This window comes from Sturnus vulgaris, chromosome 4, assembly GCF_052056855.1.
Source record: "Sturnus vulgaris isolate bStuVul1 chromosome 4, bStuVul1.hap1, whole genome shotgun sequence".
NCBI classification, from domain to species: domain Eukaryota; kingdom Metazoa; phylum Chordata; class Aves; order Passeriformes; family Sturnidae; genus Sturnus; species Sturnus vulgaris.
Window position 1 is genome coordinate 7,936,180 of NC_142246.1, and position 26,758 is coordinate 7,962,937.

At 46.8% G+C, this 26,758-nt stretch overlaps 2 protein-coding genes across 5 annotated transcripts in view; one reads left to right on the top strand and one right to left on the bottom strand.

The window, feature by feature from the left end:
• The window catches only part of NSD2 (nuclear receptor binding SET domain protein 2), a 72,370-nt gene extending 65,874 nt beyond the window's left edge, over positions 1-6,496 (top strand). For all 3 annotated transcript variants that reach the window (XM_014895229.2, XM_014895231.2, XM_088163027.1), the window contains 3 exons: positions 483-589; positions 1,820-2,024; positions 2,927-6,496. In XM_014895229.2, coding sequence (XP_014750715.1) covers positions 483-589; positions 1,820-2,024; positions 2,927-3,192 — 578 coding nt within the window. In that variant the 3' untranslated portion in view covers positions 3,193-6,496. The remainder of the gene's footprint in view (positions 1-482; positions 590-1,819; positions 2,025-2,926) is intronic.
• A 2,139-nt stretch (positions 6,497-8,635) lies between these two features.
• On the bottom strand, positions 8,636-22,118 carry LOC106865284 (uncharacterized). Of its 2 annotated transcripts, XM_014895233.2 has the most exons (9): positions 21,768-22,118; positions 18,318-18,878; positions 16,915-17,050; positions 14,967-15,055; positions 13,220-13,283; positions 12,747-12,835; positions 11,651-11,763; positions 11,026-11,182; positions 8,636-8,926 (listed from the first exon to the last, which is right to left on the bottom strand). In XM_014895233.2, the coding sequence occupies exons 1-9, from the start codon at positions 21,820-21,822 to the stop codon at positions 8,775-8,777; spliced, it is 1,416 nt and encodes a 471-aa protein (XP_014750719.2). In that variant the 5' UTR covers positions 21,823-22,118; the 3' UTR covers positions 8,636-8,774. The 2 variants fall into 2 exon arrangements, with proteins under 2 accessions (XP_014750719.2, XP_088019154.1); XM_088163028.1 differs by lacking the exons at positions 12,747-12,835; positions 13,220-13,283 and having other exon boundaries at positions 21,768-22,116.
• Positions 22,119-26,758: the final 4,640 nt, after the last annotated feature.

Here is a 26,758-nt window from a genome sequence, read left to right on the forward strand (position 1 = left end):
CTTAATTATGAGTCCCATGGTTGCTTTTTGTTGCTTGCTTCTAGGACAGGTATCCTTAGTAAGTTTTTGTTTTGGAGCTCTCAAATGCATCTTTCCCAAGAACATAATAAGCTTAAGGAGTGAATGTAGGAGGCTGTTTAAAAGTATCTGTTTTCTGGTTTGTGTACCCACATGCTCACACACATACTTACCTATCTACAGCTATATCTAGCTGGATAGATGGATGGATATATGTGTGAAGGCCAGACACAGGCACAGTTTTATGAAGTCAAGCGAATTTATTTTAAAATGTAATTGCATAGGACATCAAGATATATGGGCATCTAGTTAATCATTGTCAGTGTTTATAAGCAGTAAAGAGAGGGAAAATCCTATGACAATACATCAACAAGCAAGTCCCAAACCAGCAGGCAGATAGCAACAGCTGTATTTGTTTGCAATAATTTTGATAGAATTTGTTACCTTGTCCTTTTCACACTCAGGGACGGAGCTGACTTTTAATTACAACCTTGACTGTCTGGGCAATGAAAAAACAGTCTGCAAATGTGGGGCCCCAAACTGCAGTGGATTTCTTGGGGACAGACCAAAGGCAAGTAATACATCAAGTTATACTTCAACAGATTTTGACAGTCTTGTCGGGGGAAGGGTTGTAGAAGCTTCAGACTGACTAAGAATGTGCCTAATTGTGGTCAACGAGATTATTCTGACATTCTAGTTTATATTTCCCTATTTAAACCTTACAGTATGATTATTTTGCTAAGATTCATTAAAAAAAAAATTGAGTTGAACTGAAGAATAAAAAATTGTGAGTCTTGAATATGGAAAAAAAGTTACCAAAGTATATCAATAAATTATCTGTATGATTCCTGTCCAGGTTAGTTTGAAACCTCTAATCCAGCAGAAGTTGATGGAGCTTCCTGAAGGGCTGGTATAGGAGTGTGAGGGAAGGCACAAATACCTCCTGTGAATGCTGGAAAGCTGCACTTCCCTGTAGTCCTTCACACTGTTCAGTACTAGTCACTTCAGAGAGTGGACTGGGAATCTTCAGAACCCACACAGCTGGTTTTTGTTAAGAGATGGACTTAAATGAGGTTTTATATAAGCCTGTGAACATTTACACTGACAACCATGAAGAAATTAAATGTTAAAGTTTAGTTTTATGGAACTGTATGCATTGGTAGATAGAATGGGCTAATTTTAAAGAAAGTAGATAGTGATTACCGGGATGAAAGGGAGGGAATGATGGTAGGGATGTTGAAAAATTATCCAAAATTTTGTATAATTTGGTGAAGGAGAGTTAAAGTGAAAGCAGCAGAATTGAAGTCAGATTGAAATAGGGGTAAGAGATAAGGTTTGGTATACTCTTTCTGTCATTAACTACAGTTCCTGAAGTTCTGCTGTCTGTCAAAGAAAAATGGGGGCAGGTGTTAGTAATTCTAGAATGAGTATTCACAACTGGAAGAGAAAAAATGGATATTGAAGTGATTGGTGGTGCAAGTACATAATGAGGGTAAACTAGCCACAAGTAAATTACACTGGCAATTGGAAGACCTTTTGTCAGTGACAAGAAAATGAAGAGGTTTTTTCGGTAGGAAGGTTGTGTAGGGAGAAAATCTGTTTTCAGGATGACTTTTCACAAGGGTCAGTGTAGGTTTTTCGTCAACACAGATCAGTGCAGTGAAGCACGGGGCAGGTCTGCCCCAAGTCAAGTTTTTGGCTGTGTGCACAGTCTGCCAGGTGTGCCAACACCTTGGCAAGGTTGTGTAATGTCTTTCCTTTACAAAACTGGCATTCACAGATTTATATTTCACTCTTTTAGAATTCTTCCACTAATGCCTCAGAAGAAAAAGGCAAAAAGACCAAAAAGAGAACACGGAGACGCAGAACGAAAAATGAAGGGAAGAAAGAATCTGAAGATGATTGTTTCCGTTGTGGTGATGGAGGGCAGCTGGTGTTGTGTGACAGGAAATCTTGTACTAAAGCTTATCATCTCTCTTGCCTTGGCTTGGTGAAACGTCCTTTTGGTGAGTCAGCCCATGCCTTACACTTGTTTAAATAACTTGTACAAGTACCTCAGTTATCGCACTGAAACCTTGTCAGGGGTGTCATCCTGAAAACATTGGGTTTGTATGGCAGGAATTTCATTTGTGCATCACATGGGAGCAGCTCCTCTTGGATTTGAAGACAAAATGGTGGCCTTCTCCTGCCTCTCTGGCAAAATTGAGGCATTTGCTTTACAAATGTAGGTAATTGAGCACATCACCTGGTAGGAGCACTGTGGCCCTGCCACAGGAAAGTTGATTCTATCTAAGAAATGCATGAAGCCCTTCGAGTTCAAGCCAGAAGAACAGCAGCAGCTTCTGAAAGAAGGGAAATTAAGAGCAGCAGACATCAGGTTGCAGTTCCAGATATCACAGGAGTTACCTGGTTCCAGTCACCATGTCAGGGATATGAAGAAGGGAAGCAGGCAAAGCCTGTTATCCCAGAAACAAGTGAAACAAGGACTGGTGAAGTATGCTGGGGCAAAAAGAGCAGCTGTAAGTGAAGCACACCAGTCATTCCTGAGCAAGACTGGCAGCAGTCAGGGGACTGCTGTCAGAGGAGGCAGCAGCTGACCGGATGTTTGGGTGCTCTGCCAGCCTGACAGTTCTGTAAAATGCTATTGAGTGAAGCCTGAGTCATTTCTTCTAGCTGGAGCTGACTGCTGTATTTAAATGAGAGCGTGTCAAGTCTGCTCCTTGCAGCTGCCAGCTGAGCTTTAGAAGTATGATGTAGCATTTTGAGTGTTGAGATCAGCCCCGGTAGTTGCTGTCATTTGCTCTGTCAGGAAAGTTGTGCCTTGTTCAGCTGCTACAACACAAAACTTCCTTAAGCCATGATGCCGTGTTTTAGTCTCCACTAATGGGCTCTTTGATTTTGATTGCAGGAAAGTGGGAGTGTCCTTGGCACCACTGTGATGTTTGTGGCAAACCTTCTGTTTCTTTCTGCCACTTCTGCCCAAACTCTTTCTGCAAGGAGCACCAAGACAGGACAGTACTAAATTCCATGTTGAATGGACAGTTATGCTGCTCTGAACATGTTCTCGGGGTGGATTCTGTTGAAACTCAGAAGACTGAGAAACCCCGCAAAAAACTGAACAAGTTCAAGCCCAGGAGAAAGAGGAACAGATGGATGAGAGCTGAATGCAAATAGTCATGGACTGCAGTTTCTACTGCTAACACTATCTTGTAGATAAGTTGTGAATATGACCAGGGAAGGACACAATTTTACGTATATTCTGTAAAGGTTACAGTGGGGGGGGAATTTTTTTGTTTTGTTTTTATGAATCCACTGAGCCAACCACAGCAGTCTTCTGCTGCTTCTGCACTGATAACGAACTGCATAGTTCAGCAAACTTCAGGACAAACCAAACTTATTACTCAGCATTACAGTTACACTTGAATTGTTACGAATGTAAAATGTTCCCTCCAAAATACTTGCAGGTTGGAGGTAGGTTAAAATCAAACCAGGTAGGCGTAAACATAGTTTTTTGAGATAGTATTTGTCAACCAACAGATGTTTAAAATAGTTTATCCTTGAAAGAAGTTGTTAGTTCTCAAGTCCTTTTGAGTAAGAAATGGCTTGGTCTGTGGTCCCAATGAAATTTGCTTGCCTTGTGTGTTTTTGAGCAAGTGCTTGAATGCCAGTCATGACCCAGGTGCATCTCTCCCTACAACCACACACACAGCAACTGCTTTGTGCTTTTCAAAAATGATTCTTAAGCGATCATGATCATAAATATCCTTCCACCAAGAAGTGTGGTGCATGGTGGGAAAGGCAGCCCTGTACCAGAGAGGAGGAATCTGACTTGTGATTTTTTTTCTATACTGTTTTTTCCTGTATTTCATCCCAGAAAAATAGAAGTTACTTGATCTTGCAGAGCTGTACAGGTCTGGACTTAAAGAGATATTGGCTTGCAATCTAGGCCCAATACTCTAGGATTTTTGTGTCTTAATAAAAAAATTTTCAAAAGCTATTATTTGGAAAAAATTACTTGATTTTTCTTTTTCTCAATGGCAGGTAAAATGCAAAGGCAAACTTTTCTTTGGAATGCTTGAAGTCTCCAAGCATTTCAACTTTGTGATAATGCAAGAAATGCCCAACAAGGAGCAAAACCAACCCCATAAATGAAACAGAAAGTGAAGCTTGACTGAAGTGCAAAAATGAAATTCAAAACAATTAAGTAAAAGTGAAATAGATTTTTGAAGAAGCATGTAAGAATTTTAATGTGAAATTTAGTCTTACTCTGTTCCTTTGGATAAAGTTTGTATAAAACTGGCAACTTGAGAGACTGAAATTTTTTGTTACATTTTTAGGAGCTCTGCTCTTGACTGTCCTGTCACCACTGTGTGGTGTCAGCAAAGCTGTTTTGAATTCCTCGCTCCCATTAGCAGCAGGTCCTCCCTAACTCACTGTGAGATGAATATACAAGATGTAGTATTGATGGAAATAATCCTAGAACAAGGAAAAAGCAGTAAAGAAAAACATCTTTGCCAGTGTTTTGGCATTTCCAAGCACGTTTTGAGTTGTGCCATTGTGAGCCTCCCTCCCTGAGCACCACGTGCACCTCCATGTCCATTGAGCCATTTGTGTATGTTCTAGCTTAGTTTGCCCTTAATAGAGCAGGAACTCTGTGTAGCCCTTTTGAAAATGAAGCCTGGAAATGTATGGATTTTTTTCCAAGTTATTTCTTCAGGATTTGATTTAGTTCTTGGAATTGCCAAAACCCCCATTTATTCCCAACATGTAAAAACTTTGGTTTTATTAGAAGATATTGATTGAAAGAGTTTATAAATGTTGCATTGCCCTATGCTGAATACTTTGGTTTCTGTTTTGTGACCAAAATACTTTGTTTTTTGAATCAGTTTTTTTAAACACTGTTGGAAGTTTAATTTTTTTTAAATAATTTTGAAAAAATAGCACAATTCAAAATCAGAGGAAGTTGTTACATGTTTGCGTTTTTTAAAAATGGTATGCCAAGCCTTGCACTCAAATAAAATTCAAGATTCTTTAATTGATTTTGAGGGAAACTTTTTCTCTGCCATGGGGCTGAAGAACAGTCCTGTGTATAAAATCAAAACCAAAAAATGATATTATGGATGTTTCTTTAGTATTGTTTCAAGGGAAGGAAAATGAGGTCAGGTAGTAAAGCAGAAATATTTTCCTCATTGCTTTAAAACAAAATGAAGGAATTTGATGTCATTGGGACCATTCTTTGAATATTATACCATGTAAGGAAGGCTTTGTAAGAATACCTTTAAATAAGTTATTATAAAATATTTCCTTTACATTCCATTGCTTTCATAATTTGTTAATTTTTTTTTTTAGTTGTTTCGTTGCTTTTTCCTCTTTGTGTGTAGGTGTAACAGCTCTGTCACTGTGGCACAGTGATGCCCCAGGCAGATCCCCACCTGCAGAAGCTGCTGCTGTTACAGGCAGGCAGCGCTGCAGTAACAGCACCCCTGGGGTTTGTGGTTTGGGCACGGAGCCTCTCAGGGGGCTCATGAGCACACCCAGCACAGCAGCACGCAGCACAGCCACCCCCTGTGCCTGTCTGTGGGGCAGAGGCTGTTCACACACACAGATCTGAGCCAGGGGCTGTTTGACTTTCTGCTTCCTTCTACCTCTCCCTGCTCTTTCCTGCTCGGGGCCCACGGAGTTCTGCATCACTGAGGTGCAGACCAGGAGTTCCCTTGTGAGCTCCTGGGAATTCATTCCTACTGCCCATGCAACCCTGGGAGCTCAGCTCAGGCACTCAGGTGGTGATCCGGGAGAATTTTGGTGTCTGTACCAGGACAGGTGGGGTTTAGGTGCATTGTAATGAAGGCTTCTGTACCTTGCTCTGCAGCCTGGGAAAACAGGCTGAAGTTTTGTTTTAAAAAGAAGAGAAAAGAAAAGTTGTGACGTTGTTTTCCTTCTCCCACTGTTCAAATATAAGGTAAAACAATCCTTAAGACTTGAGCTTTCTCGTGATGCAACTCAATACTTTTTAGCATTCAGCAACTTGAAGGATTTTCTGTTATAAATTAATCTAAACAACATTAACTGTGGCATATTATGTGGCCTTAAATGATGTTCTTTGTGTCTCGCCCATCAAAGTAGCAAAATGTCTTTCCTTTTCTAGCAAAAAGCTGACACATGACAGCCAATTTCACAATTTGTTGTTCTTTTATCACATGAGCAAGCATGGAAACAATTTTCAGTTGAGTATGTTAGAAAAATTTTCATACAACCTAGGAAAAATAATCAGAGTAAATGTCTGTTTTATTCAATAGCTTTGTGTTCATGGTCAGGTTTTAGGAGGTTTTTTATTTGAATTACTTGGAAAAGCAAAAGATCTTGAAAGACGTATTAATGGATTTTTCCACATTGTTGAGTCTCATTATTCCATGTCTGACTGCTTGAGAAACTTCAATGTCTTATTAAATGTTGAATTTTATTCCTAGTTATTTAAGAAGTTGCTAAGTCTCATTTGTAAAACAGCTCTATATACTTACTTTGACACCTTTTTTTTTTTCTTGAAAGATAAAAGTGGAATTGATACATACTAAGTAAGCGTGGTTTGGCAGTGAGGGAACAGGAATTGTTCTCTCATAGGGAAAAGTTACACTCCAGGCCTTCCTAAGAGACACCCTGGAAATGTTTTGTGCTTCCACAGTGGTGATAATGATTGTGCTGGAGCTTGTTTTCACACTATTGTTTATCACAGAAACGCTGACATTTCTTGCAGCCCAGTTTTTCCAGTGCTGCTCTCTGTTGCTCATAATTTTACAGGCTTTTGTGACACTGAGCTGGAAGTACCCAGCCCAGCCAGCACCTCTCCCTCGGGGTTCTTTTGCTGTCACAAATGCTGGTCCTGCTTGGTCAGGTCTGAATTTGACTGTTTGGCTTTTTCAGACAGTTTTTTTCTGAGGGTTTGGTTCGGCTTCACGTGTGGAGCCTCCCATGTGTGGCAGCACCTACATTTTTTAAAAAAGCACTTGAGAGATCTGCTTTGATACTGGTGGCTGATAGTTCTGAGGTCACCTGGTGCTGTGCATCAGGATTGTGTCCCTCTGCTGCTCTGAGGAAAACCACAGCCTTGGGCCAGAGGGAAACTCCACACCTCCCCTAAATCATCAGTGGGAGAGACTGCACAGGGCTGTGCCCCTGCTGGGTGCTGGCACTGGGGAGGGGTGTAGGTACCACCCCTGTTGGGTGCTGATCCAGATTATAAAGAACCACAGAAGGTTTGGGGTGGAAGGGACCCTAAAGACCATCCAGTTCCAACCCCTGCCATGGACAGGGGCACCTTCCCCTAGACCAGGCTGCTCCAAGCCCTGTCCAACCTGGCCTTGGACACTTCCAGGGACCAGGCAGCCACAGCTGCTCTGGGCACCCTGTCTGCCCACAGCAGCTGATGTACCACTCTTCCACCCAGTCACTCACCTGACAGAGCTGGGAGAGACCAGAGAACTGATATATTTGATAAATTCTTTTAAACACTTTCAACACCTTCCCTGGGGAGAGGAGAACGAGCAGCTGAGGGCAGGAACTACTTAACCCCCCACAGCTGCGTTCCTCAGCCACCTCTGCTGCTGCAAGATTAAGTGAGAAGAACACCTGCTACCACCTCTGTGCAGAGTCATTAAAAATCGTGGATCTTCTGATAGTTTTTACTGGCTATCAAGGGCTGGTGAAGCACAGCACTGACACAAAAGGCCACAGCTGGCTGGGCTGGGTTTACACAGCACCTGTGTGAGAATGTCACCGTAGGAGGAAAACAAAAACAAGGTGGGAAGGTGAAGAGGCCACAGGTGCTGGATTCATGGAGCATTTGACACTGGCTCCAGTACAGCTGATGGGCATTTCTGAGTGCCTGGGATGCTGGCTAAGCATTGCCCAGAGAAAAACATCATAGGGGACATAGAGCAAACAACAAGAGTCAACCAGCCACACGCAGAAATCATCTCTGGAAAATACAAATCACATTAATTTAACCAGATGGTTAATCTGGGCTGGGTGCACAGAAGAAGGCTTGGAGTGCCACAGCAAACAGGTACAAACCACTGGTGCTGCTCTCCTGGATGGGGGATGAATGGGGTGTCCAGGATCAGGGACAGAACTTTGCCCAGGCATTTTGCAGAAACGTGCAAGGCATCTTCTGTGCCACCTGACAGCAGGAAACAAAAGGGACATACTTGTCCAGGAATCAACAATTACATGAGTTGTACATGTTTGCCCACAGCTGAAAAGAAGGGGACAGCTTTAGGATCCCTTCCCTTGACTTGTGCTTATGCTAAAACTTGAGAATGGGGAACGAAATTAAAAATTGCATATTACTAAAAGGAGCCATATTCATGTTAGTCTGTGCTTGGGTGGACGTGAGTGGTGTATCAAAGGGACCTCAATAGCTGGAGCAGTCAGTCCTCACTCTGTTGAGCTGACTATTAAAATGGAGAAACAGATATGATTGTTGTTTGGGGGTTTTTCCCCCTGAAGAAAGGAGAAAGGTATTTACTTGTGAATGAAGCCAGGAAGTGGAAGGGGAAGACTTTTCCCATCAGCCCAGTGCAGCAGAACAGGGAGCTGGGTTGGTTTGCACAAGCAGCCACAATTCCAAAACCGACTTTTATTTCCCAGCACTGATTTTAGCTATACAGAAATAGGTTGTTCATGGTTAAACACCTTGCCCAGAACTACATCTGCGCTGGCCCAGGGCAAAGAGAGGCAGGTGGCTGCTGCTGATGGCCGTGCTACCAGCCAGCATAGACTGGCTCTGTGTGCTCCGTGCCCCCGTATGTGCTGTGTCCTGCCGAGCCCCGGGGCAGCAACAGCGACTGCAGGGATTTCTTGCCACGCTCTTGCCACCTTCTCAGAATCACTAGAAAGACAACAAGGATTCCACCTGGAAAGAAAGGAATGGTGGTGATTCACATATGGGAAGGTAAAATGTCAGATGATGTTTGCTCCAAGGCTTCTCAACTCAGGTATTCTTTTCTGTAAAATAATAGGGTTTTTTCTCCTACATACTCTGTCCCTCTCCAAAAAGAGGGGGGAAAAAGGTTCCACTAGCAATAATACATTCAGCTTCAGCAGCTGAGCTTAACTCTGGAAGTTGCAAGGAATAACAAGTTTTAATGAAATAATTCAGTAACTTGCTTTCCTACTCTCATTTACTCTCTGCTGTCTGGAACTGTTTTCTACTTGGCATCTTATTCACTGCAGACCCCACCAAAAGGATCTTGTTGAGAAATTAATTTGCTCCGTGCAGCACTCACATTGAAGCACAGGAAGTAACTAACCTAGATTAACTCTGAGTCTAGACTGAGATCAGAGCTGTCAGGAAAAATTACTTTTGGATTGGGCATAGACATGGAAGTAATTGGCAAATCTCAAGTACTGCGACATTCTGTTCGTTTGTTTCTGGCAGAAGCATCATCAGAGAAAATTGATCTGAACAGAAGAGCACAAATCTGTCGCTGTGATGCAATATGGCCAGACAAATCCACCCAAATTTCAGTTGTGTGAGCAGACAGTCTCATAGTAAACACTTGATCTGTGAGACCAGCCGTGAAATAGTCACGGGTTCCTGCGTGGGCTGTCTCCTTTCCCCCTCTTTTACAGCAAGCTCTGGGAGAGGCAGGAATGCTGTTCCCTGATCCTCAGACTTGTTTATCACAAATGCTGGTTAATGGGCCATTGTCCCTCTCTGGGCAGTCTTTTCATATACTTCAGTTTAATCTACTTTTTCAAATTAATACTCGCTTCAGATGGCATCTGTTCTGGCGGAATTTTGGACAACAGCCTGGCACGAGGGGACAGGGGTCAGTGGAGGAGCTTTCTCATGGCTCCAAGGCACAGCTTGTGAGAACAACCCTCGTCTGCTCCCACCAGGCATTCCAGCCCATGGGGACAGCACTCAGAGGGTGCTGCTACAGCTCCTGCAGACCCTGCTGGCCTTGACAACTCTCAAACATCCGTGGAGTCCCCTCAGCTGCCAAGGGACAAGTGTGATGAGAACCCTGCTTTCTTGTTGGAGAGGCAGCTTTGCTGTGTCTCGTTCACTGTGGGAAGTAACAAATGCATTTAATCTCTCCTCTCCTTTTAACAACAGCCAGCCAAGTGGAGAATGGGTCTTCAGGAAGTACATAAAATACACTTGAAACATAGAAACCGTGAATATGAGGCTTGTTGGATGTTCTTTATCCTCTGATGGCTTACTCATCTCTATGACTTGACTCTCTTGACACAAGATTTTCATCTCTGGTAGTGTAAGTGGCACTTAGAGATTTCTCTAAGCATTTCTCTGGGCACAGGAGACAGATTCCTCCTCCCAGCTTCCTCATCTGCCCTTTTTGCAATCCACAGCACAAATAGTTGCTCGCTTTCATCATAATTCTCTGATTAAACCTCCCCCCAACCGATTAAAAACACGAGAACTCTATTTTTCCCTTCCCTAAGACTAAAAATGCATATTCATTGTTTGGGAATGATTATTCATTGTGCAGCTTCCCAATTGAAAAGCTCATTCACTCATTAGGTTGCCCTGGTGAGCAAATTTACAGCAGGTGGCACGTGGAGGGATGCTCCCCACATTGAGCAGGTCCTAACATTGCATGCAAGGTACATTTGGCATCAATACAACCAACACTGTTAGAGCCAGCAGCTCCCCATCCTGATGGATGCTGTGGCATGACTTTAGGCAATTAAGGCCACTTAAGGAAATTGTCCTTTTCCCTACTTCCGTGCAGCCAAGGAATCCCTGTTTGAGGTCCATACACACCCTGCTTCCCAGGGACAAACAACAAGCCTTCAGCACTGTGCCACCTTCCTTCAGAGCAAGGGAAAGGACTGTCACTGCCATTGAAAGCAGCCAGGAGGACTTTCATTAGAAATACAGATTCCCCGAAACACAAAATGCTTGTGAGAACAGCCAGAGAATCCTCTGTTTAACACACAGCTGCAGAGGGGTGTTACCAGAGGACAGAGGGGAGCCAGACTCACCTGCTGAGAAGGTGGCCAGGACAATGATGGTGGCAGGGGTCAGCTGGCAGGAGTCCCCTGCCTTGTACAGGAACAGCTCCATGCAGTAGCTGGGCTCCACGCTGCCCCTGGGGCAGAAGGCATCAGGAGGGCACTTCACTGGGCTCACATCTGGGCTCTGCCCAAGAGAAGAAGTAACTCAGCACCAGCAAACTGCAGGAGGTAACCAGGGCAAAGGGAGGTAGCATTTTAGCATTAGAGGGGGGAAAAAAAAAAGAAATAAAGGAATGGACCTGCCATCATTAAATTCAGTCTTGTCTGCCCCTGCAGTGTTAGAGTGTGGGGAAGAGCAGAAGGTGTCATTACACAGCAAGTCAATACATGAAACCCCTCATTAATGCACACACCATCCCCTCATGGCCCAGACAGAGCAGGCAGCTCCAGGCACAAAGCCACACTCCTGGAGTCATCATTTTAATCACCTCCCTGCATCAGAGCCCTGTTTATGTTTAAGAGAAAGAAAGCTCAGACTACAAAAAAAAAAAAAAAAAAAAAAAAAAAAGGAAAAAGTGTTAATTAAAGTGTATTTAGCTTGTCATGGGACAGCTCTGGTTAACACAGGCTGCCCCAGCTGATGGGCACTCACAGGGCAGTAGTGGCTCTCTGGGCACAGGTCACAGCTCTCCTTGCCCCGCTGTAATTGGTACTCTCCTGTCCTGCAGGCCTTGCATCTGTTGTCACTGGGACCTTTGAATGTACCTAAATAGCAAATAATCACAATATTAACGTCTGAGAGTGAACCCCAGGATCTTTGCAATTGCATATGGATGAATCAGCTTTGAAAGCCACAGGGAGAAAGAGCATTAAATGCTTATGTGCATAACAAAAGCTGAGGCTGGACTTTGGTCCTGGTTCGGTGGCAAAGGGCCAGAACAGAACAAACAGAGACAGAGAGACTAAAGAATATTTGGGGTCAGACCGTGGCAAACAGAGCAGTGTGAGTAGGAGTACGTGGGAGAGAGGTTTAGTAATGAGCTCTGGCTTCAGTGTAGAGGGAAGATGGGAGCTGGAGGTCAGCAGTGTTTCATCCTCTCCAATTCTGATTCAAACACCTTTTCCAGCTGTTTGAAACTTGCTGAGCAGACTTCAAAGCAGAGCTCAGTTTCCCAAGCTTTGTGGGAGAGATGGGTCACAGAAGTTCCAAGTCTCAAAGTGGTAAAATGCTTTCCTGCATGTTTAAAATGTAGCTTGGCTATGAGACATCCCTGGTGCTGTGTCCAGACTGGAGGCTGGGCACTGCCATGGGGGTGGCCAGAGTGCAGTGCCTGAACTCTGGCTCACCTGCTGCAGCCTGGTGTTGTTTCACAGGAACCGTGTCCCTCCCCTGCCCGTGTCCCTCTGCCCGAGGCTGCCCCTGCAGAGCATCCATCTCACAGCAAGGCTGTGCTTTCCTCAGCCTAGCCCCCACCATGACAAAGATGCTTTTTGCACCACCCAGCTGTGGGTTTGGGCTCCCTGGCATGCCAGGGACCAGCACACACGAACCGGTCTGGCACAGGCACAGCCTCCACCAGCACCCAGTCAAACCACACTGGCACTGTCCCTCAGTGCCAGGGCACAGCTCTGCTCTGCAGGGACCTGCAGCCCCTGGTGGGATGAGCTGAGCCTGGAATGAGCCCTGGAGCTGGAGCTGAGTGCTCGGAGCTGGGCACAGCCTGCCCTCCCCTCCCAGGTGCAGTTACCTGGCGGGCAGGACTCGCATCCCTCGGACGCCTCCCCAGGAGCCTCCTGCCCCCCGGGACAGGACACACAGGCTGAGCAGCTGCTGGTGCTGGGAGGGGACAGGAGGCAGGACACGCTGTAGGATGAGCACTTCCAAGGCCAGCCCAGCCCACCAAAGCCAGCTCTTACAAACTGGAGTCCCCAGGGTCAACCACTCCAGCCAGGAGCCTTTGAAGTTCTGTGTCTTTCTCCAGTGCAGTTTCTCACACACTGTCACAGAATGGTCTGGGTTGGAAGGGACCTTAATGATCATCTCATTCCAAGCCCCATGTCATCGTCAGGGACACCTGCCCAGGTTGCTTGAAGCCCCATCCTACAGCTGAAATGGCAGGTGACTTGTCTTTGGGCACTACATTGGTGGTCCCAGCTCAGTGGCTAAAGAAATCCCCCCTCCCTGTCCACCTGAGATCCTGCACCCCAGGAGGCTCCTTACTTGCAAAATGATCCTGGCCTGCAAGGCAGACAAAAAACTGCATTTTGCTTGGAGCTAAAATAGCCTGAAAAAGATAAGAGCAAGGCTTCAGGACCCTGCCTCCACATCTCTGCTCCACATCGTTGTGTATTTGCTCACGTCCATTTTACAAGCAACCAAACAACTCCGCACAACATGCATCAGGTGGCATTTCAGGGGTTAATTTAGGATATTTGGGGTAATTTTTGTCAAAAGCTATGACAGAGCAGTGAAAGTTTCCTGCTGCCCTCTGCCATGTTGAGGGATGCACGGAGGGCTCTGGCTGATTCTCTGGTGTCACATCTCACATCACTCCAAACCACACCAAGGAGACAGAGAAACCTGTCACCATTCCCAGTACCACAGGCTGAACTGGAATGAAGCTGGAATAGGTGATCCCAATGCCAATTCCCGAGTTATTCAGCTGGAGCAGGTTTCTGGCCAGGGAAAACCTCCCTGGTCACCCCAGCTCTTCCAGACTTTCTCCCAGCCCAGGAAGTCTGGGGTGCATCTTCTTCCCTGCAAAAGGAAGGACACAAGACCCACCAGCCAAGATGGTTCTGCTGGTGCAGAGCCTCCCTCCCTGCACCACGAGGAGCAGGATGGGCAGGAGGACATGAACAGACCCTTCCCAAAGCACAAAAAGGAGTGAAGTGCCCCAAAGTGCCCAGGGGCCAGCAGGACCCAACCTGTGAGTCCTTCCACACCAACAGGAAGGCTGAGAGAGCAGCACTTGGGAATCCAAGTGGATTTGGAGGTGCCTGATGGTGCACAGCATGGTCACTGCTCGTATGGGACAAGTTAAGGTTCAGAGAGGAGCCGGACGTGGTGTGGGTGAGATCTGCCTCAAACCTAGATCAGCCCCAGGCAGCAGAGGCTGCAGCAGAGCAGGATGAAACCAAACTCACTTCCTCTCTCCCTGCAAGGAGAAAGGAACTTTTTACATTTATACTTGCAGGATTTAGGGGCCACCCTCACAGACTCCCCTGTTGTCTAACACCGTGTTCAGATCTGCTGAGTAAAGGGAGTGACAGACCCCATTGCTGTCACCAGTCAGATTTTGTTCCTCCCAAACTCAGCAAGTGACAGCCAAGGTTTAGGTACAGCCCAGCAGCTTGGTGGGTGGATTTCCAAAGGAACAGTTGTGTATGTTCGAGCAGGACCCCATTTTGGGTGCAGAGGAGCTGCTGCACTGCATGTGTTAATTAGTGTTTTGCATAAGTAAGTGCTGTTCTGTTCTGCACATGCTGTTACCCTGTCTGCAAACACATTGTACCAGGCTTGAGTGGCATTAGCCAGGTGCAAAGCAGCTCCTTTTTAAAACCCCAGTTTTGATGTGTGGAAAATAAGGAGAGTATTACACTTAATATTCAGACTGCAGAGGACTGCCTAAATGAAAACAAAGATGGTTTAGGCTCATTTTTGCTATCAGAAATAGAGAATATTTTATTTTCCCGTCAACGCTTCTCCCTTGTGCAAAAACGGAATTTCATAAAACTTTCTTCCTGACTTTCATTGCAGAGTTAGCATCAACTTGTTGCAAAAACAAGCATGGCTGAGATCTGCTCTTTTCATTTTAATAACAACAGAATAGGGGAGAGAACTGCTGGGCTATTTTTAGCCTGTTTACCCTTCAGTGCTTTTAAGTTACCTGGTAATTGCATCTGGCCCTGGGACAAAGCATCATGCCATGAAAATGCATTTGGGTTGAACACAGAGCAAAGCCTACCTCGCTCACAGGCTCTGCAGACTGCAGCCCCAGACTCATTAGCAAAATGTCCTGGCGGGCAGGGAAGACACACGGTGCTCCTTGGGAAGCTGGGAGGGAAGGGAACAGAGTGGAACACAATTTTAGGTCGCCCAAGCCTCTATCCACTTGGAAAAAAAAGGAGCAGAACATGACACTGACTAGTGTAGAGACAGAGCAATTATGAAAAAGGAGTTCAGGCAGAAAAAACATCACTTTGAACTCACTTGAATGTTAAAGTTCCACTAAAAAACTAAAGTTTTCTGTATTATTAACATTAGAGATGCCCTGTGCCTGTGGGCAATATGGAAAGGGACCATCTGAATTGAAGGTCTTGAAAAATATGTTATGGTCAGGCTTAAAACCCTTGGCTTAAGTCAGACTCTTAAATCCACTCCTGAAAGTGGAATAGGGAAGGTGTTTGCATCATCAATGATTTCAAAAGGAGCTGCTCAATTGTTGGGAATCAGGAGCTGAAAAAAAAGGACCTAAACCACAGGCAGTGACATGTGAGAGCCCTGACCTTGAATTGCAGGGGCTGTGGGAAAAGGGAGGAAATATGTCAGACTTCCAGGAGGAGGGGGAGGAAATGAGGCAAAGGCAGGGAAAGAGGAAGCTTTTACATTCATCACTAACAGAGCCAAATCCCCCTCAACAAGTATGTGGGTATAGGAACTTGATAACATACTCAGAGATGCTTTGGAGGAAAACAAGGACATGCTCTGTAATTCTTTTAGAAACTGCAGGGCTGCATGAGATTTACAGAAAAAAAAAAAAAAACCACAAACAAAAAACCTAAAACCAACTGGAAACCTAGTAAATGCTTGGCTGAAAACAAACCAATGCAGGGTCTGCACCAGCCAGAGCCACTCAAAGCTGCACGGAGGCCAAATCCTCCAAATACCACAGAAATGTTAAATGGTCCCATGGAAGCCCAGCAGCCACCAGGAGATGGCCATGCACACACTGCACCCCCAGGTCCCCTCCAGATCCCCCCACTTTTGGTCCCTGCTCTGGCACAACCAACCCAGCACTGCTGCCTGACCTTCCCTGGCCTTGCCCTCTCCCACATCCCAGCTCTGGGTGTCCTGCAGGCTGCTCCTGACTGCTTCTATAGCAATTTAGGGATGCTTTTTTAAGGCAGGTCCTCATAGCACAAACTGCAAGGGGGGAGCACAGAGAAAAGTCCTGCTGGCACCTCAAACTCAGGGGCTGCTGCAAACAAACTGCACAGTCAGCTCACCCTTCCTGCAGCCGGGTTTTGATGCCATTCCCCAGGACTGTTCCAAATGGAGCTGCTCTGCAATGGACACAGTCCTGGGAGGCTCTTGCCACCCCTCCTGTCCTTGCCACCACACAAAGGACACAGCTCACTGTGCAGACACGGATACAGCAAGAGAAAATCCAATGGACATGGGGAGAGCAGCACATGCCCTTGTCCCCACAGCCAGAGGACACTTGTACAGCACCCCTGGAGGAGACAGCCTGGGGGAATTGCAAGACTGGGCTCCTGCCTGGGATGTCTTGTCAGCTTTTCCACAGCTGAGGGTATTACTTTAGATGCCAGCCACTCAAATGTAATGAGGTGCCTTGTGAGCAAGAAAACAGGGATCGAAAAAGTGATTGGGCAAAGCAGGGAGATGGAGCCTGTTGGTCAGACATATCCGAGAAAAAAGCTGAGGAGATGAACCCACAGCTCACTCCCAAGTGTCTCCCCACCACAAAACAGCATGTTCCCTCCGTGCAGACAAAAAGCATGAGGGTAAAAAGGGAACTGCACAGAGAGACAGCCCACAGCACCAGCATATCCACACCAAGGCTTCCTGATGAGGAGAATTTGACAAACAACCCTGGCAGCACTTTTCCTACAGCCCTAAGAAGAGAAGTGTTTTGTGGTGCATCACCCAGCCCCAGGGGCCCAGTCACTCACCTGGTGTAATAGCCCTGTGGGCAGGGCAGGCAGGATGGTTGCCCACTTTGGGGCTGGTAGTGGCCAGGTGGGCAGGGGCTGCAGGCACTGGGGTCACTGCACGAGCCCCCTGCACAGCACGAGCAGCTCATGGTGCCTAAATTGGGACAAAAAGTCAGGATCAGGATTGCAAGACTTGACTGGAACCCCCGTGTCTGCCAGGACAGGTCACTGCCACAAAGGCAGAAGGTTTGGGATGCAGTTCCTCTGGCAAGGCACTCATAGAGGATGGAAACAGCAATGTTCATGCTAATTATGCTGCTGTCCACCATTAGCAAGCTGCAGAACAGCCAAAAGATGATCTAAGGAGTCAAGGCTATTAGTGTGGATCTCCAGTAATTTAGCTCTGACTGCTTTTTCCTTCTTTAATTTGAGAGGCCAGGAAACTTTTCCTTGTTTTCCCTCCAACACACAAAAAAACAAAAAGAGAAAAAAAAACCACCAAAACCCAACCAATATGCTTTAGATTACTGATAATTTAAGCTTGTAGGAAGAAGAATTGATGAGTAAAGCCCCAGAGTCAAGGATGTGCCTTAAGCAGCAACAGCTTTTCTGTGAGCACAGGTTCCATGGCATTACCAGCAGGCAAGTTCTGCCCCTCCCTGCTCCACAAAACCAATCCCAGCCACACAGAGGAATTGGGTGGGATTTACTGCAGCTGCACCAGCAACACAGGCAAGAGGAGAAAGCCCTGTCACAGAAGATCCTGCATAAAAGGGAGGTGGGTGATAACTGCTGTCCTCTGCAAATTCACCCTAAAGCATCAGAGTTGCTTTTAAAAAGTGGCCTACAGTGCAGGGAATAAGCAAAAAGTACAGGGCTTGTATTTTTGAGAACTATTTTTTTTTTGAGGTTTTGTTTTTTTTTTTTTTTTTTTTTTTTTTTGTAGGATGGGGTGGTGGTGTTTGAAATCAAAATCCAACCATGTTCCAACAAATCACTTCTGGGAAAGGTTATATTGTGCACTGCTGACCACTACAGAGGTTGATCAATTACTTTCTCAAGACCATGGAAAAAGGCTTTCTCTATAGCAGAGATTCTCTTTCATTTTAGACAGGTGGAGACTGACCTTGTATTTGGCACTGGACCCCAAAATGATGTTCTGCCAATAAATCAAACAGTACTTGTGTTACACTTTGTGTCACAATCTGACTACTTTGTCACCCAACTGGGGAAGCCTCAGGAAGACCAAAACACAGGACAAGGCCAGGAAAGGCCAAGTCTTTGATTTCAGAAGGGTGAAATTAATCAAGTCCCTCTCCTGCTGCCTCTCCAAGCTTCCAACACAAGAACAAGTGCTGGCTTCACATCCCTTGACAATCCCTGCTCCCTCTAAGGCAGGAGCTGGGAGCAGGGACCCTTACCTTGGGTGGGGACTGTCCCTGGGGGGCAGTGGGCACAGGCTGTCACATTCACTCTGCTGCAGTTGGAGGGCTGGGGGGTGCTGGGGAGCCCAGGGGATGTGGTCACTCCTGGAGGGGACGCTGGGGCTCTGCTGGAGGTGGCTGTCAGTGCTGGAGATGCTTCAGAGGTGGCCCTGCTGCCAGTGGTGGGGACAGTCCCTGTGGTGCTGGGCAGGGTCTGGGCAGGGGTTCTTGTGCTTGGCTCAGCAGATGGAGCTGCTGTGGATGCAGCAGGGTTTGCAGTGGTTGGTGTCAGTCCAGCTGAGAGCGTTGCAGGAGCAGCTGGGGGAGCAGAGGCTGCAGCCGTGGTTGCACTGGAAAGTCCTGGGGTTGATGCAATGGGAACCCCAGTGCTGGTTGCACTGGGAGGTGCTGGGGTTGATGAAATGGGAACCTCAGTGTTGGTTACACTGGGAGGTGCTGGGGTTGATGCAATGGGAACCCCAGTGCTGGTTGCACTGGGAGGAGCTGGGGTTGATGAAATCAGAACCTCAGTGCTGGTTGTCTGGCCTAAAGCAATACCTAAGAGAAGAAAAAACATAATTAGAGGCTGAATTCTTGTTCTCCCTTTAATGACAGCTTCTCTTTAGATCTTTATCAGCTGCTTAAACCATGTATCATTGTTTGATGGCCAGAAACTCCTCTCTGCTATGTTCCACTACAGAGCAGCATCTGAGCATGTCTGGTGCATGGGAGACTTGCCAATGAAATAAATTAGTGGGTCCATGAGACCACAAGTAAGTAGATGCCAGTGTCCAGGAGGTCTGATTGAGGGTGTGAGAATTGCCTGAAACAGCCAGTTTTGTTGGCTCTTTGAGACTGTTTATGCTGAGATCTCATGACAATCTGATTTAAGATGTTTGTCAAGCAGCTGACTGCTTTATCCCATCTCCCCTAAACAGATCAGCCAAGAAAAGACATGGGCTCAGGGTTTTTTAAGCTGTTCTGGTGGTACACCAAGTAACCAGAAGGGAACCTGCGGGCCAAGACTTGCTTTAATTCTGAAATCCCTCCTCAGAGTGAGGATTGCTGAAATCTGTAGAGAAAGGAGGTATTACTGCAGCTCATGTGATACATGGTAGACTGGAACATCATCTGCTGATGGAAGACATCCCTTGGCACAGCCATGGGTAATGTCCTCCAGTTTCTAACACAGGACAGACCCATGAAACTGAGCATGGAAAGCAGCAGGTTATTGTTAATTTAGCAGTGTGGTACTAAGCAAAGGAAGGAAAGCAAAACCAAAACAGGCCCCTCCTGCCACAGCAGCTGTGCCCACCAGCTGGGTTCAGGAACTCAGGGCAGGAATTTGCTCAATACTTACTGCAACTTCTGAAAACACCCAACCTTACACAGCACCAGTAGGCAACTGGAGCTGATACTGTGGGGTGTAAATGTTCTCCCAAGCAGCACACACCTGCTAAGCTCCCCCAGCAATCCGTGCCCAGTGACATGGAAAATACAAGGACTCCTAAAAAATTGGTTTATGGTTTTCTAGGAGGTCAAAGAGGGCAGCTGACACCCAACAGTGCAATGTAGGTGAGGAAGGACACAGGCAGGGTGACAAGATGGGTGACAGCACAAGCTGTCAGGTGTCAGACCCACAGCCCTGCAGGCTTTTCCCCAGCCCTGATTCACCTTTAATTTCTCTCTCAATTTTGTACCCACCATGCAAGGCCAGGCACTGTGGGCACCAGTGCTCAGCACTACCATGGTATGAACATCAACATGCAGACCAAGCTGATGGCAGCTCCAGTTAAAGTTCTGCACCAGGTCAGGACAGTGGATAAAAGAATCTTTATAAGGTTGTGATCACATGGAGACAATTTGCTGGGAGTGCTCCCTCCTGTTGTTGACTGCCTGCTTTGTGCCAAAACCCGTTTTGGGGTAACTAGTGAGTAAAGCAGATGAGCACCCAGCCATCTGGGCCACTGCCCAGGTTTTAAAGAATTAACAGAATAGTCTGAGTTGGAAGGGACCCAGAGGATCGTGGACTCCAGCTCTTAAGTGAATGGCCCACATGTGGATCAAACTCACAACCTTGGCATTATTAGCACTGTGCCAATAATGTTGAGCACCAACTGAACTAAATCTCATTTTCCTGCTGTAACCCTAAAACAGAGACACCAAATCTTAGAGCGATCATTTTGTAACACAATGGTTTGCCCCAGGCTCAAATCCAAGGGACACGGGTGCCAGCATTGATCCAAGGCAGGGAGAGCAGCTCCACACAGGACACTGCTGCTGTGGCCACACCTCCACCCAGAACCAAAATGCACAATTCCCCTCGTCTGAACCCCCTGGTTCTGGTTGAAGCCAGACTGCTTGCTTTTTCCTCACCTCTGGCATCAGAGTCAGCCCTGAGATCCACTAAACTGATCCTAATGTAAGCACTAGCAGTTAGTTAAGGGCACTGCCAAATTCCCAGGGAAAACCTTTCAGAAAGACCTCTGAGATCGAAGTCTGGTCTCCCACAGCTCCCTCCTGTCCCCAACAGCTCAACTCTGCCAGCCAGAGACACTGCAGAGGATTCAACAACTTGGACTGCCCAAAGCTGGATGAATTTTGTTGTTGTTGTTGTTGGGGTTTTTTAATTGAATATGTTTCATTAGTTGGTTGGTTTTAATGTCAAATGGTGGTACTCTTAAGAGGAATTTTTTTAAATGGGAAGTAGTTTTCTATAACACATTACCAAAAGTAGCAGAGTTGTTTGCAAAACTTCAGTAGCCATCAATAACCTTTGCTATCCAGTACTTCTTAATAATTCAAACAACTTCTGGAGAAAAAGTAAGTCAGCAGGCTGAAAAAAACCAGTTTTGAGTGCTAGTAAAATGTTTGTGTATTTTACCAGCTCTAGTCAATCACAGGTGTGAAAAACCAGTACTCAAACAACCTCAGCTTCATCAGGCAAACCATTTTCTCTCCTGCACTTACACTGTCTGTGTCATGGAACAGCGATTTTGCTTTCTAGAGCCTTTTATTTTTCCTTTTAAGGAGCACTGTGAATCACTCAAAGTATCTCCAGGGGACCCTGAAGGATGTGATATTTAGTGTGTCGTGCCTTGGTACAAACAAGAGCTTTGAGGATGTCAGGGAGGAATAGAGACCTGATCTTCACCAACCTACCAACAGGCATCCTGCTCCTTGGGATTTAAGATAAAATCTCTGCAAATCCTCAACATGCAGAGTAATACAGCTCTATTTCTCCTTTTTTTCCCTTTTCTTCTTGTAAAAGCAAATTTTTGTATTTACCGCATGCATCCCACTTCCAGCACCGCCTGTGTTTCAACACTTATTTCCTTCCCTGCCTTCCCCCAGCCCACGCTGGTGAGGCCCAGGGCTCCCACAGCCCCGTTATGGCTTTAGCCTGGGCTCAGCCAGTGAGGAGAAACCTGTGTCAGGAGGACTTACCTGTGAAACACACCACGGTTAAGCTCCACAGCAGAGGACGGGGCCAGGCACTCATTTTTCCCTGAGGAGTAGCACAGCCTGTCAAGAGGCAAGATCAGCAGCTAATGCCTTCACCCAGCTGCTCATTCTCCTCTGCTTTTGTGCTCAATTTTGTCACCTGACTGATCATGCGGCTCAGTCAAGTCAACCTCTGCCCAACAAAGGGGGGTTTATATTCAGAGACTGCAGCAGGTCTGGAGAGGACACAGCCTGCTCGGAGCAGAGCACACACCAGCACCCAGAGGAGCAGAACTGCAGAAATCCATGTGAGGAGCGCCCTGGAGGAAGTGATGGGCTCCTGGGCAGGAATGGGCAGAGCAGCATGGGAACCCAGCCTGGCTGAGGGCCAGCCCCCCGTGACCTCGTCAAGTGAGAGGATTTCATTTCTTAGACACACGAGATTTCCTGAGAGAAGAGAAACAAGAAAAACACCTCCAGAAGAGTTCCCATTTTAACTGGGACCAACCATGCCATACCCAGAATGCAGCCTCTGGTGAGCACAGAGCTTCTCCAACCAGCATTTCACTCCCCCTCCCTCCCTCCCTCATTGCCCCTACGGTGTCCAGCTTGATGCAGCAAGTTTTTATCAGGATCAAGCTTACAGATCCCAGTGATGATGATGATTTTGAGGTGAGTTTAATGTTTAAATTAAAGTTTAATGAGGCCCCACCCCGTTTCCCATGTATTCCAGTATCTGTACTGCCTGCTGGGTCAACTGAGGACACTGTTCTCCCCCTGTCTTCCTTACCTTGCAGCCCTGCTTGGAAGATTCCCCTTTCCCTCTGCCCTCGCTGTTCAGCCATCAGCATTGCCAAGACTCTGCTGTGAGAGGATTTCCTTTAGCATGCAGCTGAACTGCTCATGTCCATTGTACTCCAGGATCCTCAATAGGACCCAACACGATGAGCCAAAACTTTCCTGCTCTAACACAAACCCTCAGGCTTTCCTCAGTGGCCCAGGTGGGGTCAGTTTGGGGCCAGGGACACTTTCTTGTCCTCCTGGCTCTGGCAGTGACAGTCTGCCTAAATATCCTGCTTCGTGGTAGCTGCACAGAGACAGGGCAGCCTCCTCCACTCTGGTATCACCAGTTTGGGTGGGTGCAGGTCAGACTGTGGCCAGCTGGCTTCCAACACTGTCAGACAGAACCTTAACCTGAGCTGACCTGCCAAAGTGACCACAAGCAAGACATGAGGCTCAAGGACTCGGCCCTGGCAGCACAGAGATGCTGCCCAGAGGCTCTGGACAAGGCAGGGGTGGGTAGAGGGCTGCCCCTCCCCTGCAGGCAGAAGAGCTCTCAACATGGCAGTGCTCTGCTTGGCTTTACAAGTTTTACAAGTCTCTGCACAGGCTGTTTGATCTCAGTCTGTGTAAAGAACCTGTTCTACCCAGATCTGTGCAGGGCCATCCACCCTCCAGTGGGCTGAGGCTCTGCAGTGAGGGACAACTTGTGCAGGATGGAGCAGCTCTGGGCACTGGTAGAGCACTGCCAGTAATTACCCAGTGAGATCCATCCTGCTAGGGAAGCTGTCAGCAGATCAGTCCCCTCCATCCCACAGGCTGCACACCCCTGGTTAGTGGGGAGCTTTCCCTCACTCCCCAGTGCCAGAACAAGACACACATTTGCTGAGCAGCTGTAGCACTCACGTATACATTGGAAAAGCAGTTTAAAACTGGATGTGGCAGCACTTTCACTGCAAGTTTCAGCCTAGCACATGGAAAAGAAAGGGAAATTGTGCATTAAAGCCCTTCCTGTGCCCTCAGAGCCCTCTTTCTGGGTGAGCTACCAGAGCCCAGGTGAGAGAGGAGACAGGCTGCTTTCCTCTCAATTGTTTTAGCAACTGGACAAGCTGGAAATACACTTCTGACAGAGAAAATCTAATGCCACTTCAGGGTAGAAAAGTACAAGCAGACAAATTCATAAAATCCTGACCTGTCTGGGCCTGTCTCCACTGAGATTAAATGCTTTTGCTAGCTGGTTCACAGAGAATAAAGAACAGTGTCATGGTTTATCAAAAGCAATGTTCTAGGCTGGCAAAGGGCCCTGTTCTTGTCAGTTCTGTTGCTCTTCCATAGTTGGCAGACCTTGTGTCCCCAGACAAACCAGACAGTGCCCTCCACCCTCAGAGTTTACAGGGCAGAGACAGGAGCAATGAGGCTTCTCCCAAGATCACAGCATCCTGTTCCAACACTCCAGCAGTTTGTGCCAACTCCCTGTTGGGGAGCTCTTGTCCCAGGCTGCCCTGATCCATCCAAGCTGAGTAAGAAAAGGATGTGACATTAGAGGTTTCATGTGCTGAGGGCAGACTTGGATCTCTGAGCTTCCCAGGCTTCACAAACCCAAGGACCATCACAGGGCTCTGCATTGACTGCCTGCAAGTCACCTGGATGTTAGATATCCAAGTGATGCGTTTACAAGGAGAGCTACCTGCTAAATAAGGAACACCGGGTAGGAAGAGAATCTCTCAAACACAGTGTCACTTGTGATGTGCCAGTATCTCAGCTTTTGTCAGCTGGGATGTGACTGTAAGTGCTGTGGGGGTGAAAATCCCCAGGTGAGGTCCCACCTGCAGTGGGGATAGTGCAAAGGAGAGGAATAAGTGAGCTGACAGTGGACTGAAAATCTATTAGCCTGAAAATGGCAGGTCACCAGCTGACTCTTTAAGGTCAGGAAGGTATTAATGGAAAGCAGAGGAAAGTAGGGCTGTTTGGCTTGAAAGGTACTGCTAAATATCATCTCGTTTCAACCCCCCTGCCATGGATGGAGACACCTTCCACTTGACCAGGTTGCTTCAAGACTGATCCAACCTGACCTTGAACACCTCCAGGGATGGGGCAGCCATAGCTTCCCTGAGTAACCTCTTCCAGTGCCTCACCATCTCCACAGTTGTTTTTTTTCCCCTAATAACTGATCTCATCCTGTACCCTTTCAGTTCAAAGCCATTCCCCTTTGTCCTATCACCACATGTCCTTATGTCCCTCTCCAGCTCTTACAGCTCCTTGAGGTACAGGGAGGTGCTGGAAAGTCTCCCTGGGACCTTCCCTTCTCCCAGCTAAACCACTCCAGTTCTCTCAGCCTGTCCTCATAGCAGAGCTGCTCCAGGGCCTCTGAGGATCTTAGTGGCCTTCCTCTGGACTCAGCTCATTTTATCCTCGTATTCTTGGGTTCTTTTCATGGTTATCCACCACTCCATTGCACTGTTGGTGTCCAAGGCTTAGCAGACATTTGTTGGAGTGGCAAATGACTGTCATGCTCCAAGGCAGACAAGGTGCTGCAAAGCTGTCCTGTTCCCATGACTCTAGGAAAAATGGTGGTGCTTGGTGTGCTGTATCCAGCTATTTGACAGGACTGTGGTCCTTTGGGCAGTGCTGCTGACCCTCACCCTGCTGCTGAGCTAGAAACTGGGGATGGGCTGAGCTGCTTCTGTTGATGAGAAGGAGCAACAGATTCAGGCAAACCTGAAGCTCTATTCTGACAGGGGCTTTTTCTTGGAAAAGACTTTTCTTCAAGCAGTATAGGTTGTGATTCCTACCCAAACCAGGCTGTGTGCAGAAGAGGTACCAGCTGCAGGTATCAGTTGCTCCTCCACAGACAAAAAAGCAGAAGCACTCCTGGCCCCCCTGGGATGATGCACCACCCCACGGGCTGTGTTGGGAAGCAGCAGCAAATCCAGACCCCTCTTAGATGCAAGGTCATTCCAAGGTATATCCACTGACTCCCATAAAACAGGTCAGGTGCCCAGGCTTTAGGGATGCCGCTTTAACTAGCAATCAACAGCTCTGTGCCTAGGAGGGGGCCAAGACAATCCTACAGAGGTGAGAAAATTTTTAAAAAAGCACCACTACTGTTCCCAGAGGAACACAGGGTTTTGTGCTCCGGACGGCGAAACCTCTTCGTGAGCGAACGGCCACGCGATGGCACCACAGCGCTGGGCAGGGGACACCGCCACGCCCGGGCCGGCACCGAAACACCTCACCCAAAAACAGCCTTGGGAGCTGCTCTTCCCAAACTGCGCCAGCGGAAACCTCCGGCAGCGGTGGCTGTTGTGGAGGTGGAATAACGAAACCCACAAAAGGGAGCTGGAGGAATTTAAATAAAAAATAAAAGTTAAAAGTTATTACAGTCACTTTGACACAAAAACCCCACACCTTTTTTTTTTTTATATATATATAATGTGTTTCTTCCGTGCCTGGGTTTAGAAGGAATAATAAAAAAAGAGCAGAGCTAGCCAAAGGAAAGGTGCTGTACTGCAGCAGGGATCTGATGGTTTAGTCAACCATAATCATATACAGAGGCTAGAAGTTTATTTCCTCACAAGCAGCACAAAACATTTAATTCTTATTTAGTCCCCCCATCCGTTAAAAAGGTGGTCTGAAATGGACCAGTGTGTCTCGAGTGTCAGTCAGTTCTAAGGACAGATCAAACCCAGCTGGTGCTTTAGGCAGAACAAGTGCAGGGGGTGCTGCCTGTGCTGTTCATGCCTGCAGCATTTGGGGGATGGAAGGAGGAAACACCTTCCATTGAGGCACAGCTTGGGTCCCCCCCGGCCAACAGCTCTGGATCAATGATCAGATGATCACAACATTTTAGCACACCATCAGCTTGTCTTGTGTCGGAAAACAGCCAATTAAAAAAAATAAATTAATTGAAAGGTGAAAAGGAAAAAGGAGAGAGACAATGGACTTCCGTGACACCAAATAATGGGGCAGGCACTAGAGACAAGCTTATGTGCTAGTGAGGGGTTCAACCATTCAGACAAGCCAATTGCTTTCTGTTTTCATTAATTCTACCAGGAAAGAATAAGTATATTATAAAACCAAATGCTACACAGGAACAACATTCTGAGAGCCAAATAAGGAAATATCCCCAAGTTCCTCAGGAAAAGGTCACAGAATCCCAGAATGTTTTCAGTTGGAAAGGACCTTAAAGATCACTCAGTTCCAACACCCCTGCC

Bases quoted from the DNA above. Each gene is read 5' to 3' on its own strand.
- LOC106865284 (XM_014895233.2), bottom strand. From the start codon at position 21,822: ATGAGTGCCTGGCCCCGTCCTCTGCTGTGGAGCTTAACCGTGGTGTGT. The intron at 15,056-16,914 runs GTGAGTGACTGG...CTTCCCTCCCAG, and splicing joins CCACAGGGCTATTACACCAG to CTTCCCAAGGAGCACCGTGT. The intron at 13,284-14,966 runs GTAGGCTTTGCT...TATCTTTTTCAG, and splicing joins CTGCAGAGCCTGTGAGCGAG to GCTATTTTAGCTCCAAGCAA.